This window comes from Echeneis naucrates, chromosome 24 (assembly GCF_900963305.1).
Source record: "Echeneis naucrates chromosome 24, fEcheNa1.1, whole genome shotgun sequence".
In the NCBI taxonomy this organism is placed as follows: Eukaryota; Metazoa; Chordata; class Actinopteri; order Carangiformes; family Echeneidae; genus Echeneis; species Echeneis naucrates.
The window spans coordinates 1,721,746-1,735,235 of NC_042534.1; the positions used below are offsets into that span (position 1 = coordinate 1,721,746).

The following is a 13,490-nucleotide window of genomic DNA, read 5'->3' on the forward strand; positions in this document are numbered from 1 at the left end:
TTCACAGTTTAATAGACCAAAATAAAATAAATCCCTCTCAAACAATAAAATAAATAATAAATTTGATGAGTATTTGTTTTTGTCTGTCTGATTTAAATATTTTTCTTTGATAAACTTTCGATGATTAAATAAATAAGTAAACCATCCCGGCCGCCAGGGGGCGTGTCCGGTTATGACGTTACAGTAGGCAGGGTGTCGTTGTCTTCCTCAGCAGCCAATCAGAGCGCTGGATCGGGACTAAACCCGGAAACGGTTGCCGGCCTCTCCTGCAGGGACGAAATCCGCCTCAGACGTCTGATTTTAGAGGGAAAAATGAGGATAAAACTGTTGTTTCAGAGGATGAAACCCAAAAGAATCCAAGGTACACAATATACACATCACCAGACACACAAACACACAACGGGCCGCCCTTTAAATCGTGTTTGTTGTGTCGAAGTTTCCGCTAAAAATCCGACTCGTCTCTCTCTGATGGTTCATTCTGTTCCAGTTCCAGTTTTTGCGCCCAAACTGTAAAAATGCACCTTTAATATTCACAGTAGACGATAAACATGATTACTGTAAATGAAGACAGGGGTGTCATTGACGTGGAGGAGATTTTTGGCGCTAAACTGTCTGAATGACAACGCCTTTATGTGTCAGAAAACCAGAGAAAAAGCGCGGCAGCGGGAAAAAACTAGGAAAATAAACACAATGCACAACCACCCAAAACAAATCATGACACTTTACTGAGATTTTCAACGAATCAAAGTGAATCCCGGAGACATTAAACTGCTGAATTAAGAACAAAACACCGTTAAACCCGGTTTCAGCCCCAACCCAACCCAGTTCGGTCTGAGAGGATGTAAACTGGTATATAAACCCAGATTATTAAAGTTTAACTCGTTCAATTTGTTGGAAAATAGCACATTGATCGACTTATTTCCTGTTACATGTGAATTAAACTGGAGTTTGCAGACTTCAAACTTCATTAACCTTCTAAACGTGCCGCTGAACACCTTTGAGGTGTAAAGTCCGTGTGCTTCGTGTCGGAGGCTGAACTGTTTGGTAACAGCTGCTTTTGATGGTTTTGTAACTTCTGTTTCGGGCAGTTTTGTAATCGCGGACAGACAAAGACTTTTGAATTTCCCGCAATGTTCGCGGCGTCACGTGAGCACAGCTCGCAGCCCGATTGGCTCCGTCGCAGCGTCAGTTTAAAGAGCCGGCGCGAGCTGCGCTCTGATTGGTCTTTGCTTTCTAGCGCCAAGATTTCAATATAAAAAGCAGCCGGCTCCAAACTCCGCTCCAGTCTCTGCTCTTCGTCTCTGTCTGCTCCTCTTCAGCTCACTCCGACTCTTTTCTGCTCTTTTCTTTGAGCTGTTTTAACTCTGCTTTTATTTCCGGACGCCAAAATGCTTTCTGCTCGCTCTCCTCTTTCCGTCAGGAATGAAAACACACTCAGCGTCCAGACCAAGAACATGTCGCTGGACAAAGAAAACACGGTGAGAAGGAAAAACACCCCACATTCTCATTTAATCTTCTTTTAAACGTCTTTAAAACTGCACTTCCATTCAGGTTTTCCGCGTTAAGTTGGATGTTTTCGTGTGTTTTTGCGTTAAAACTCGTGGCGGCCATTTTCCGATCAGCTCAGCCGGACTGACTCAGATAATGTGATGATGTTTGTTTTTCGGTCGACCGATCGACTCAAACACATCGATTATGTATCGACGGTGGTTTCAGGTCACTTTGGTTGATTTCTGCTCGTTAATCTTTCAGCCTCCGAGTCTCAACACCACCCGGATCCTGGCGTCCAAAACCGCGCGGAAAATCTTCGACGATGAGGTGAGTGAGTGGAAATCTGCTCAGACCTTCAGGAATTAAAGCCAATCGATCCGATCAATGATCGATATTCTTCATAATGTCCGAGCAGCTGCAGTCTTGTCTCGTTTAATGAGCTCCCGTGGCGCCTAAAATGTTGGTTGTGGCGCCAACGTGGACGGTGATCAGACACCCAGCAGTTTCATCCTCCACAGATTAAATATCATCTTGTTTTAGACTCTGAACGACGCTGCAGTTGTGGAGATAAACATTATTCATCTAACAGCTGTGTTCAGGTCACATTAAAACTTTTCCATAAACACTGAAGATCTCACTGATAACGTCATCTCAGATTGATGATCCTAAATGTAATCATCTGAATTAAAGGGAACATGAACATGGAGTCAGATGAAGTTTGAGTGTAACGTTGTCTGGAACTTCAGGTTTTCTACTGAAGATGAGTTACTTTGTGTTCCAAGTTAAAACTTCACTTGTTAGTAACATCACACTCCTTCCTGACCTTCTTCAGACCTGTTGTGGAGTTTGTAGTAAAAAGTGTTTGACATTGTCGTCTTGGTTTTCAGCCCAAAGCCGTGAAGAAGAGCAGCAGCCCGAAGGAGGAACCTCTGCTGAAGGAAAACCCTCGTCGCTTCGTCATCTTCCCCATCCAGTACCACGACATCTGGCAGATGTACAAGAAGGCCGAGGCGTCTTTCTGGACTGCAGAGGAGGTAGGTGTGACCTCCGCTGCCCTTCTGACTGCAGCGTGGACTCCATGTGATGTTCACGGTGGTTTGTCTGTTCAGGTGGACCTGTCCAAGGACCTGCAGCACTGGGACTCTCTGAAGAACGAGGAGAGGTACTTCATCTCCCACGTGTTGGCGTTCTTCGCCGCCAGCGACGGCATCGTCAACGAGAACCTGGTGAGGACCTGAAGTCTGATTATTGCTGTTTCAGCTCTGACCCCTCAGACCTTCAGACCAGCTGTCACACACAACAGATGCCCGAGTCCTCATCTTGTTGTTTCACTCTGTGGCCACCAGGTGGAGCGCTTCACACAGGAAGTGCAGGTGACAGAGGCCAGGTGTTTCTATGGTTTCCAGATCGCCATGGAGAACATCCACTCGGAGATGTACAGCCTCCTCATCGACACCTACATCAAGGATCCCAAAGAGAGGTGAGCTGACACCGGACCGTGCTGCATGCTGGTCTTGTACAGAACTCTGCTGGTTTCTGTAGTCTGACGGTGCGTTTACTGACCCACAGAGAATACCTGTTCAACGCCATCGAGACTCTGCCATGTGTGAAGAAGAAGGCCGACTGGGCCATCAACTGGATCGGCAACAAGAACGCTGGCTACGGTAAACCTGCTGGCTGTGACCTCACCTGATGTCTGTGCTCCTGATGGCTCAGGTTTGGTTCTGATTGTCTGTCTGCTATCGCTCCTCCAGGTGAGCGCGTGGTGGCCTTCGCTGCAGTGGAGGGAATCTTCTTCTCCGGCTCTTTCGCTGCCATCTTCTGGCTGAAGAAGAGAGGCCTGATGCCCGGCCTGACCTTCTCCAACGAGCTCATCAGCAGAGACGAGGTGACGACCTCACGCTGGTGTCTCGCTTTGACAAAGTAGACGCGGACTGGAGTGGTGGTCTAACTGTGTGCTGCTTTCAGGGTCTGCACTGTGACTTTGCCTGTCTGATGTTCAAACACCTGGTGAACAAGCCGTCCAAAGAAACCGTCACCAGGATCATCAAGAACGCCGTGGAGATCGAACAGGTCGGTCGGCAGACAGAGTCCTGAATGTGTTGGTCTGTTTCCAGACGGCGTTACTGTTTCTTAACCTGTTTGTTTGTGTTCAGGAGTTCCTGACAGAGGCTCTGCCCGTGAAGCTGATCGGGATGAACTGTGAGCTCATGAAGCAGTACATCGAGTTTGTAGCCGACAGACTGATGCTGGAGCTCGGCTTCTCAAAGGTAACGACTCCCCGTCTGAACCACAGATGGGACGTACTCAGCTGGTTAGAGGTTATAATCAGGTTTAATCTTGGAGCAGGTGGGGTTTGTAGACCAGGATCCGGTCTGTGATGATGAGATGCGCAGGGGTACGGACCTCAGCCGGTGATGGGGGCTGAGTGCTGCTGCAGACTCTGCTCAGAGGACGAGTGGTTCACTGACAGACGGCAGCAGCACGAAACAGACGCCAGACTGAACAGACCTCAGCTTAAGTCCTGGACCGGACAGATCAGGTCGAGAGTAGCACAGCAGTTTTATCGTTGATCAGACTCGAGCTGAAGTGAGAATCCAGGTACAGCTGAGTGAGACAGGAACAGAGCGAAGGTCAGACCTGCAGAGTTCAGTCTGAGTCATCAGATGGTCTTAACTTATCCTTTAATGACCAAGAAAGGAAAACGTTAGCTCAGTCATCCAGCTGAGGTCAAGAGAATAAGCTGCCCTCTGCTCTGGTGTCTCTGCAGATCTACCGGGTGGAGAATCCCTTCGACTTCATGGAGAACATCTCCCTGGAGGGAAAGACCAACTTCTTTGAGAAGCGAGTGGGCGAGTATCAGAGGATGGGCGTGATGTCCGGCCCCACAGACAACACCTTCAGGCTGGACGCTGACTTCTGAGGATGCAGGCGATGCGACCTGCACTCGAGTCACACTTCAATCACAATCCCAAACCCACGCTGGGGGGCTGGTGTGAATCCTAAACCAAGTGAGTGTTCAGACTGGCTTCCACATGAACATCCGCAGAGACTTCCACTGAACAGAGTGATTTTATTCAATGTTCTGCTCGCTTGTGATGAATTGAAACTTCATCCTTCTACTTTTTCTCTTTGGAAGACCATCAGAGCACTGAATTTATTTCTGTTGACTTGTTTTACCCTAATCTTGTAAAACACAGTTACCTTGTATATGAGAAGTTTTAGAGCAGATTTGTAGATTATTTTGTGAAATATGTACAGTTTTTTTCTTTTTTTAATGACTGCTTTAACATTAAATTTGTATATATGTATACAATTAACCAAAAGTCTTGTTTGCTTGCTGATTGACAATTTTTAGTCCAGATTCTGTAACAACCTATAAACTCAAACAGGCTTAAGTTGGTTTATTGGTCACAAATATCATACGGTTAAATTAGAACAAACAGATTATGGAACTTGTTCATTGTAGGTTGTTGTGATTTGAACACAAAGTTCAGATAGGACAATTGTTAACAGTCAACACTGATCAGGATGAGGAACGGGAGGTTGTTATTGCTGCAGCAGGCACTTCATATTAATATAAAAAGTGGTTCAGAGGATCTTGATGTCCAGCAGTGTGACGTCTCCCACAACCTCGACCTGGTTGATCCGCTTCAGGTCCTGGACTCTGTGTTTGTAGTCCAGCTGGTGGACCCCATTAACAGCAACTCTGAACTGCTGAGTGTCGCACAGGATGATCATCTGCAGAGAAACAAAGCTATGACTACGATATTAGAACTCGTTCATGATATGGTGTCTTGTAATATTCAACAGGAGCAATGGGACTTACATTTTTAGAAAAAGAAAGCTGCACTTAAAGGGTTTCATGATTAGTTGCAATGATTATTTTAATCTTTTAGAATGACTAAAAGAATCACTAATTAATGACTGATCCTAATTTCAACCACCACATTTACAACTAAACATCTTTTAAAAAGCACTGCAGCTAGCAATTTTTCTCAGTCTATTCCTTTTTCCATGTTTTTTGTTAAATGCTTCCTTTTGTACCTTTCTTATAATTACACACCATACTAATCACACCTGAATGTTTGCCTTGTGAATTTTTCCAGTTAAAGTGATTGTTACTAATGTAAACTAAACTCAGTTATCTTAATTTTTCAAAAAGGGGCCCTAGACATGTTTAAGTTGACCTGCAGAGGTCAAAGGTTAAACTGTACCTCAAAGTATTGTCCTGCAGCGAAAGGGAAGGAGACCTGCTTCGTTTCCTCGGGGCCCCAACACTCAGACAGGAAGGAGTTTCTGACAAAGGTTTGACGCTTCAAACGAGGGTTGAGGTGAAGGGCGATGTCGCTGCTGCCGGATGTTCTCAGGTTCACACCAAAACTGAAGGAGCAGAAATCTTTTTATCCACTTAGCTGTTTTTTTTTTTTTTTTACATTTCTGTAAGTTATCATGCAACAGATGTTTCATTCTAATAAAACCCTTAAAGTGTCCTGCATTAGTACAGAAACGGGGAGGTTATTCAGGTGCTATTTACCTCTGTGCTTTCTGAGTGGTTTCTGCTCTGATGGTGATCCTTCGGCCGACAGTCAGTCCTTTTCCCAGATCACCTCTGAAGGGAACACTCTGCAGGAAACAGGCTCAGATAAACAAATACTCAAAACCTCATTGCTGAAATTACAAATGAAATAATTTTATGCACTTTTATCCTTGAATGTAAAGACATGACATTTTCTAAAAGTCAGATGGATCTCTGGTATTTTATCTGCTGGTTCAACAAAGTAAAATAGAAATGTAATGTTAAATTGGCACAATAAAAGTAATAGTCAAACATTTGAAGAGGAAACCTTTGACCACATTTAGACACCTTGTGAATTAACTAAGCGATAAATAATTCATGGTTATCAGTATCAGTTATCAGCTCTGTAAGTGAACCACAATGACCATCATGAGTGAAACTCACCAAGTCGCCTGTTGAGGAGGTCACCGGCTGAAAGAGGAACAAGATCACCATGTATTTATTATAGCAAGGGAGATGTGTTATTTTGTTAAAATGTAAATAACAGACAGTTGTTTGTTCTTACATTTGTCTCTGACGCTACGCTGGTCAAACTGGCTGAAGGAGAAACTGAAATCTGAAAGAACAACAACAAAATGTCATGAACTGCATCACATGAAGTTTTATCACATGAAGAATAATAAAAAAAAACAAAACAAAACAAAACACGACTTTCATCCAAGTCTCGGTTGCGACTCACGGAGCTCGGGGGAAGAATACCAACGGCGTCAACTTTGATCTTCCCAGAAATGGCAACAGTGTCGACTCGCTCCAGCGCCAGTCTGTGTTCATACTCCAGAACATGAGCTCCATTCACAGCCACCTGCAGTACAGACACAACAGACACAACACTGACATTATTCTGCAGTACAGACACAACGCTGATATGATCCTGCAGGACAGACACAACAGACACAACACTGACATTATTCTGCAGTACAGACAACGCTGATATGATCCTGCAGGACAGACACAACAGACACAACACTGAGATTATTCTGCAGTACAGACAACGCTGATATGATCCTGCAGGACAGACTGAACTGTGCTGTCGCTCTGGACATTTGGCTCCTGATTAATCAGCTAATTTTTGCAGCTCTAATCTGATTTACTAACAAACAATCTGACCTTCAGTCTGTTTGTGGAGCTTTTGTTAAAACTCAAAACTCAGCGGACAAATCGGTAGATGTTTCTGCTTCTTCTACCTCTAATAATGTGACTGAAAGCTCGAGATCAGCCACTAAATGGACCTTATTCTTCCAGGAATTCAAAGTATAAATGTGAAGCAAAGCCTGTAAACACATTTGCACAAACATATAAATGTGAATTTGCCTGAGGTGGAATCAGTCACATGCTGGTATCAGCTTGACGCTCACCTTAAATCTGTCTTTCAGGACGAGGATGATCAGCTCAAACATCCCTCCGGCGATAAAGGGCATCTTGTACAGGATCTCCTCGTGGCCCCAGCGCTCCTTCTGCAACGTGTTGCAGACGATACACGGCGACCTCTGAAACCTCGGGTTGAAGTGAAAGGCCACGTCGGCCCTCGGTTTCATACTGTTGCCACATGTGAGGTCCACCTGAAACCTGCAAGACAGTGCAGAGGGATGAAAGGTGAGTCAAAGGAACAAAAAGAAAAGAAACAGAAAACAAAGAAACAGTTTGTGCCGATGGCTGGATTAACCAATTAATCATGAGAAGAGCGATACTTTCACTGCATACTGCAAAAAACATCTTATAAGTTTAGTGTTGTGCATCCTCACCTGTCTGCATTAGGCAGCACTAAACCCTGAATAAGTACCATCTCCCCTGGCAGCAAACCACCCAGGATGGTCCCAGCAAAAGGAATCATCTGCAGAGGAAAACATGTCAGTCATGATGAGAAAATTCCCGTTTAGCCCACTGAGAGTTCAAATACCTAATGGACCAAATATCTGCTGAAATGAGCTGGCTAATAAATTTAGATGGTCAGATTTGCCTTAAACAGTCACGTTGTGATTCATAGGTTGTTATGAAATTGAATGTATGATTGAATATGAGGCTTTAAAAGGAAACCCTGCAGGAAATCCTGCAGGTCCCATCGGTCAGTGACATCTTCAAAGGTTTTTTTATCTGGCGGAGAAAATTCAACATAAATGAGTTTGCAACGATATAAATAAACTGCAAGCAGCGAATCCTCAAATTTGAGTATCAGAAATAAGTGAATCTTCATTTTAAACTGATAGAAACATCCAGAAACGTCAAAACTTTTGATATCTTTTGATATACCCAGTTAGTTGACTTTTTTACCTTTTACTTTTTCTAGAAAAGCACTTTACTAAGAAAAGATGTAAATAAATAACACAGAACATTATCTAAACAACTCCACTCAACAAATATGTTTGTGTTTCCTAGTTTATCTGTGAATGCTAAATGATTACAGAACCAGAGTTTAGGTGGAAACTAATTAAAGTGCTGTTTAATTCAGCACATATATATATATAAAATTCAACCTCAATTAACAGTCTGGGTAAGAATAAAATCTACTTTTAAATATAAACGTTTGTAAGTAAGGAAAATGAAGTAACTTTAAGTGAAATAAGTCTGTTAGGAGGATGAGATGTGGATGGATAAAACAGTCTGAGCCAGTTTAAACATTTCGTGCCAAACGTTGAAGCTTAGCTAAACTTGGCTAACACGTTAGCTAAAGGAGCTCACCGACAGTCAGAGAAATGTGGCTTAAACGGTGAGGACAGCGAAAACGGACAGAAACGGAGGAAGGTGTTGAAGCAGCGGGAGTCTTACCGGGTTTAAAAACGTCTGTCTCGGCTGTGAGAGCGACATTTTGCGGCCGATCAGCTGATGCGGGCAGCGGCTCTTCCGGCTGCCTCTGTTTACTTCCTGGTGTGACGTCAGCGCGGCTGACGCAAACAAGGATGAGACGGAGACGACTCCAACCTGGAAATTAAAATAAAACACTGAATCAAAACTATTTATTTTAAAAGTCGGTGAGGGCGGTTAAAGTCACCTGTTAGGAATAAGAAACTTCAATTAACTTTATTATAGTTAATGTTTCTTATTTTAATAAAGACTGAGTCGGGGTTAGGGTCATGTGATGACGAAGCTGTCCGTCCCTTAAATACTGAAGACCGAAGTCTTATGATTTCAATGATTAACATCATTAACTCACATGTTCATCCCTAAAAAAGTAATGACAGGAGAAATAACAGTTCTTAAATTCTTATTTTTAGTTTAAATATTTAAAACCGGAAACTAAAACTAAACTGCTTTTCATCAGTTTGATTACAAACTGAAGACTGCTACCAGAGTTAAAGTAATTTGATAATTTGATTCTGAATGACTTTACTGTCCTGCAGTAATGTTTTCCTGGCACTTTCACTTTTTTATTGCTTGAATCAGTTCCTGTTTATAAGCAAAAAAACTGGATGTAAGTTTCATGAGCTTTTGTCACTCCGCCCCACACCCTCAAAAAAAAAAAAAAAAAAAAAACCCCAGAGTAAATAGTCTGACAATTGTTTATTTTGCCCAACTGTAATAATTACTCACTTGCAGTTTAAGGAGAAATAACACATTTGGCTTTAAATATGATGCAACTCAAACTCATTTAAAAAAAAAAAAAAAAAAAAAAAAAAAAAAAAAACTGACACAAATATACAATAAAAATATATGTACAAATGAAGATAAAAACTCCTTTAATTAAAAAAAAAAAAAAAACACATCTACACACACAAACACCACTAAAGTCACTTTAAATATAAAGATGTAAAATAAAACACAGCTCTGGTCCAAGATTGAAAATGTTATAAAGTTAATTGCTGTCTTAAAGTTCCATATTTTATTTGAAGTTATGTACATATGACACTAAGTACTGTGCAGATCACTGGGCTGCAGTGTCCCCATGTAAGAGTCAATCAACATGTCAGCTGACCAGCTGCCAACCCAGAAGATTTCTACAAATAAAATCCAGTGCGTTGATACACGCAGCATATCCACCCGCATATAAAATCTCATGTATTTGACTTTCAACCCTGGCCCATTGTCCTCTCAGCATCAGTTTCTGTGATTGAAGCGTCCTCAGAAGTCAGCGTCCAGCCTGAAGGTGTTGTCTGTGGGGCCGGACATCACGCCCATCCTCTGATACTCGCCCACTCGCTTCTCAAAGAAGTTGGTCTTTCCCTCCAGGGAGATGTTCTCCATGAAGTCGAAGGGATTCTCCACCCGGTAGATCTGCAGAGACACCAGAGCAGAGGGCAGCTTATTCTCTTGACCTCAGCTGGATGACTGAGCTAACGTTTTCCTTTCTTGGTCATTAAAGGATAAGTTAAGACCATCTGATGACTCAGACTGAACTCTGCAGGTCTGACCTTCGCTCTGTTCCTGTCTCACTCAGCTGTACCTGGATTCTCACTTCAGCTCGAGTCTGATCAACGATAAAACTGCTGTGCTACTCTCAACCTGATCTGTCCGGTCCAGGACTTAAGCTGAGGTCTGTTCAGTCTGGCGTCTGTTTCGTGCTGCTGCCGTCTGTCAGTGAACCACTCGTCCTCTGAGCAGAGTCTGCAGCAGCACTCAGCCCCCATCACCGGCTGAGGTCCGTACCCCTGCGCATCTCATCATCACAGACCGGATCCTGGTCTACAAACCCCACCTGCTCCAAGATTAAACCTGATTATAACCTCTAACCAGCTGAGTACGTCCCATCTGTGGTTCAGACGGGGAGTCGTTACCTTTGAGAAGCCGAGCTCCAGCATCAGTCTGTCGGCTACAAACTCGATGTACTGCTTCATGAGCTCACAGTTCATCCCGATCAGCTTCACGGGCAGAGCCTCTGTCAGGAACTCCTGAACACAAACAAACAGGTTAAGAAACAGTAACGCCGTCTGGAAACAGACCAACACATTCAGGACTCTGTCTGCCGACCGACCTGTTCGATTTCCACGGCGTTCTTGATGATCCTGGTGACGGTTTCTTTGGACGGCTTGTTCACCAGGTGTTTGAACATCAGACAGGCAAAGTCACAGTGCAGACCCTGAAAGCAGCACACAGTTAGACCACCACTCCAGTCCGCGTCTACTTTGTCAAAGCGAGACACCAGCGTGAGGTCGTCACCTCGTCTCTGCTGATGAGCTCGTTGGAGAAGGTCAGGCCGGGCATCAGGCCTCTCTTCTTCAGCCAGAAGATGGCAGCGAAAGAGCCGGAGAAGAAGATTCCCTCCACTGCAGCGAAGGCCACCACGCGCTCACCTGGAGGAGCGATAGCAGACAGACAATCAGAACCAAACCTGAGCCATCAGGAGCACAGACATCAGGTGAGGTCACAGCCAGCAGGTTTACCGTAGCCAGCGTTCTTGTTGCCGATCCAGTTGATGGCCCAGTCGGCCTTCTTCTTCACGCATGGCAGAGTCTCGATGGCGTTGAACAGGTATTCTCTGTGGGTCAGTAAACGCACCGTCAGACTACAGAAACCAGCAGAGTTCTGTACAAGACCAGCATGCAGCACGGTCCGGTGTCAGCTCACCTCTCTTTGGGATCCTTGATGTAGGTGTCGATGAGGAGGCTGTACATCTCCGAGTGGATGTTCTCCATGGCGATCTGGAAACCATAGAAACACCTGGCCTCTGTCACCTGCACTTCCTGTGTGAAGCGCTCCACCTGGTGGCCACAGAGTGAAACAACAAGATGAGGACTCAGGCATCTGTGGTGTGTGACAGCTGGTCTGAAGGTCTGAGGGGTCAGAGCTGAAACAGCAATAATCAGACTTCAGGTCCTCACCAGGTTCTCGTTGACGATGCCGTCACTGGCGGCGAAGAACGCCAACACGTGGGAGATGAAGTACCTCTCCTCGTTCTTCAGAGAGTCCCAGTGCTGCAGGTCCTTGGACAGGTCCACCTGAACAGACAAACCACCGTGAACATCACATGGAGTCCACGCTGCAGTCAGAAGGGCAGCGGAGGTCACACCTACCTCCTCTGCAGTCCAGAAAGACGCCTCGGCCTTCTTGTACATCTGCCAGATGTCGTGGTACTGGATGGGGAAGATGACGAAGCGACGAGGGTTTTCCTTCAGCAGAGGTTCCTCCTTCGGGCTGCTGCTCTTCTTCACGGCTTTGGGCTGAAAACCAAGACGACAATGTCAAACACTTTTTACTACAAACTCCACAACAGGTCTGAAGAAGGTCAGGAAGGAGTGTGATGTTACTAACAAGTGAAGTTTTAACTTGGAACACAAAGTAACTCATCTTCAGTAGAAAACCTGAAGTTCCAGACAACGTTACACTCAAACTTCATCTGACTCCATGTTCATGTTCCCTTTAATTCAGATGATTACATTTAGGATCATCAATCTGAGATGACGTTATCAGTGAGATCTTCAGTGTTTATGGAAAAGTTTTAATGTGACCTGAACACAGCTGTTAGATGAATAATGTTTATCTCCACAACTGCAGCGTCGTTCAGAGTCTAAAACACGAAGATGATATTTAATCTGTGGAGGATGAAACCTGAAGAAGTGACTGCTGGGTGTCTGATCACCGTCCACGTTGGCGCCACAACCAACATTTTAGGCGCCACGGGAGCTCATTAAACGAGACAAGACTGCAGCTGCTCGGACATTATGAAGAATATCGATCATTGATCGGATCGATTGGCTTTAATTCCTGAAGGTCTGAGCAGATTTCCACTCACTCACCTCATCGTCGAAGATTTTCCGCGCGGTTTTGGACGCCAGGATCCGGGTGGTGTTGAGACTCGGAGGCTGAAAGATTAACGAGCAGAAATCAACCAAAGTGACCTGAAACCACCGTCGATACATAATCGATGTGTTTGAGTCGATCGGTCGACCGAAAAACAAACATCATCACATTATCTGAGTCAGTCCGGCTGAGCTGATCGGAAAATGGCCGCCACGAGTTTTAACGCAAAAATACACGAAAACATCCAACTTAACGCGGAAAACCTGAATGGAAGTGCAGTTTTAAAGATGTTTAAAAGAAGATTAAAGAAGAATTTGGGGTGTTTTTCCTTCTCACCGTGTTTTCTTTGTCCAGCGACATGTTCTTGGTCTGGACGCTGAGTGTGTTTTCATTCCTGACGGAAAGAGGAGAGCGAGCAGAAAGCATTTTGGCGTCTGGAAATAAAAGCAGAGTTAAAACAGCTCAAAGAAAAGAGCAGAAAAGAGTCGGAGTGAGCTGAAGAGGAGCAGACAGAGACGAAGAGCAGAGACTGGAGCGGAGTTTGGAGCCGGCTGCTTTTTATATTGAAATCTTGGCGCTAGAAAGCAAAGACCAATCAGAGCGCAGCTCGCGCCGGCTCTTTAAACTGACGCTGCGACGGAGCCAATCGGGCTGCGAGCTGTGCTCACGTGACGCCGCGAACATTGCGGGAAATTCAAAAGTCTTTGTCCGCGATTACAAAACTGCCCGAAACAGAAGTTACAAAACCATC

The 13,490-nt window shown here is 44.5% G+C and overlaps 3 protein-coding genes and 2 non-coding genes across 11 annotated transcripts; 2 read left to right on the forward strand and 3 right to left on the reverse strand.

The window, feature by feature from the left end:
* Positions 1–1,233: 1,233 nt before the first annotated feature.
* LOC115037813 (ribonucleoside-diphosphate reductase subunit M2) lies at positions 1,234–5,894 on the forward strand. 4 transcript variants are annotated; one of them, XM_029496560.1, is made up of 11 exons: positions 1,237–1,478; positions 1,753–1,822; positions 1,932–1,936; positions 2,379–2,525; positions 2,601–2,717; positions 2,838–2,971; positions 3,061–3,155; positions 3,246–3,379; positions 3,460–3,564; positions 3,648–3,761; positions 4,262–5,894. In XM_029496560.1, the coding sequence occupies exons 1-11, from the start codon at positions 1,389–1,391 to the stop codon at positions 4,412–4,414; spliced, it is 1,164 nt and encodes a 387-aa protein (XP_029352420.1). In that variant the 5' UTR covers positions 1,237–1,388; the 3' UTR covers positions 4,415–5,894. The 4 variants fall into 4 exon arrangements, with proteins under 4 accessions (XP_029352418.1, XP_029352420.1, XP_029352419.1 ...); XM_029496558.1 differs by lacking the exon at positions 1,932–1,936 and having other exon boundaries at positions 1,234–1,478; positions 1,753–1,836; positions 2,394–2,525; XM_029496559.1 differs by lacking the exon at positions 1,932–1,936 and having other exon boundaries at positions 2,386–2,525.
* LOC115038327 (small nucleolar RNA SNORD94) lies at positions 3,866–4,001 on the forward strand. Its single transcript, XR_003840509.1, has one exon. It is a non-coding gene; the product is annotated as a small nucleolar RNA SNORD94 (small nucleolar RNA).
* lgals8a (galectin 8a) lies at positions 4,571–8,911 on the reverse strand. The gene is made up of 9 exons (XM_029496561.1): positions 8,834–8,911; positions 7,813–7,901; positions 7,426–7,636; positions 6,750–6,872; positions 6,576–6,626; positions 6,455–6,481; positions 6,029–6,117; positions 5,709–5,874; positions 4,571–5,232 (listed from the first exon to the last, which is right to left on the reverse strand). Exons 1-9 carry the CDS (start codon positions 8,870–8,872, stop codon positions 5,083–5,085), a joined length of 945 nt encoding a protein of 314 aa, XP_029352421.1. The 5' UTR covers positions 8,873–8,911; the 3' UTR covers positions 4,571–5,082.
* An 843-nt stretch (positions 8,912–9,754) lies between these two features.
* Positions 9,755–13,279, reverse strand: rrm2 (ribonucleotide reductase M2 polypeptide). Of its 4 annotated transcripts, XM_029496220.1 has the most exons (11): positions 13,076–13,277; positions 12,732–12,801; positions 12,618–12,622; positions 12,013–12,159; positions 11,821–11,937; positions 11,567–11,700; positions 11,383–11,477; positions 11,159–11,292; positions 10,974–11,078; positions 10,777–10,890; positions 9,755–10,276 (listed from the first exon to the last, which is right to left on the reverse strand). In XM_029496220.1, exons 1-11 carry the CDS (start codon positions 13,163–13,165, stop codon positions 10,124–10,126), a joined length of 1,164 nt encoding a protein of 387 aa, XP_029352080.1. In that variant the 5' UTR covers positions 13,166–13,277; the 3' UTR covers positions 9,755–10,123. The 4 variants fall into 4 exon arrangements, with proteins under 4 accessions (XP_029352080.1, XP_029352078.1, XP_029352079.1 ...); XM_029496218.1 differs by lacking the exon at positions 12,618–12,622 and having other exon boundaries at positions 12,013–12,144; positions 12,718–12,801; positions 13,076–13,279; XM_029496219.1 differs by lacking the exon at positions 12,618–12,622 and having other exon boundaries at positions 12,013–12,152.
* Positions 10,537–10,672, reverse strand: LOC115038328 (small nucleolar RNA SNORD94). The gene has a single exon (XR_003840510.1). It is a non-coding gene; the product is annotated as a small nucleolar RNA SNORD94 (small nucleolar RNA).
* Positions 13,280–13,490: the final 211 nt, after the last annotated feature.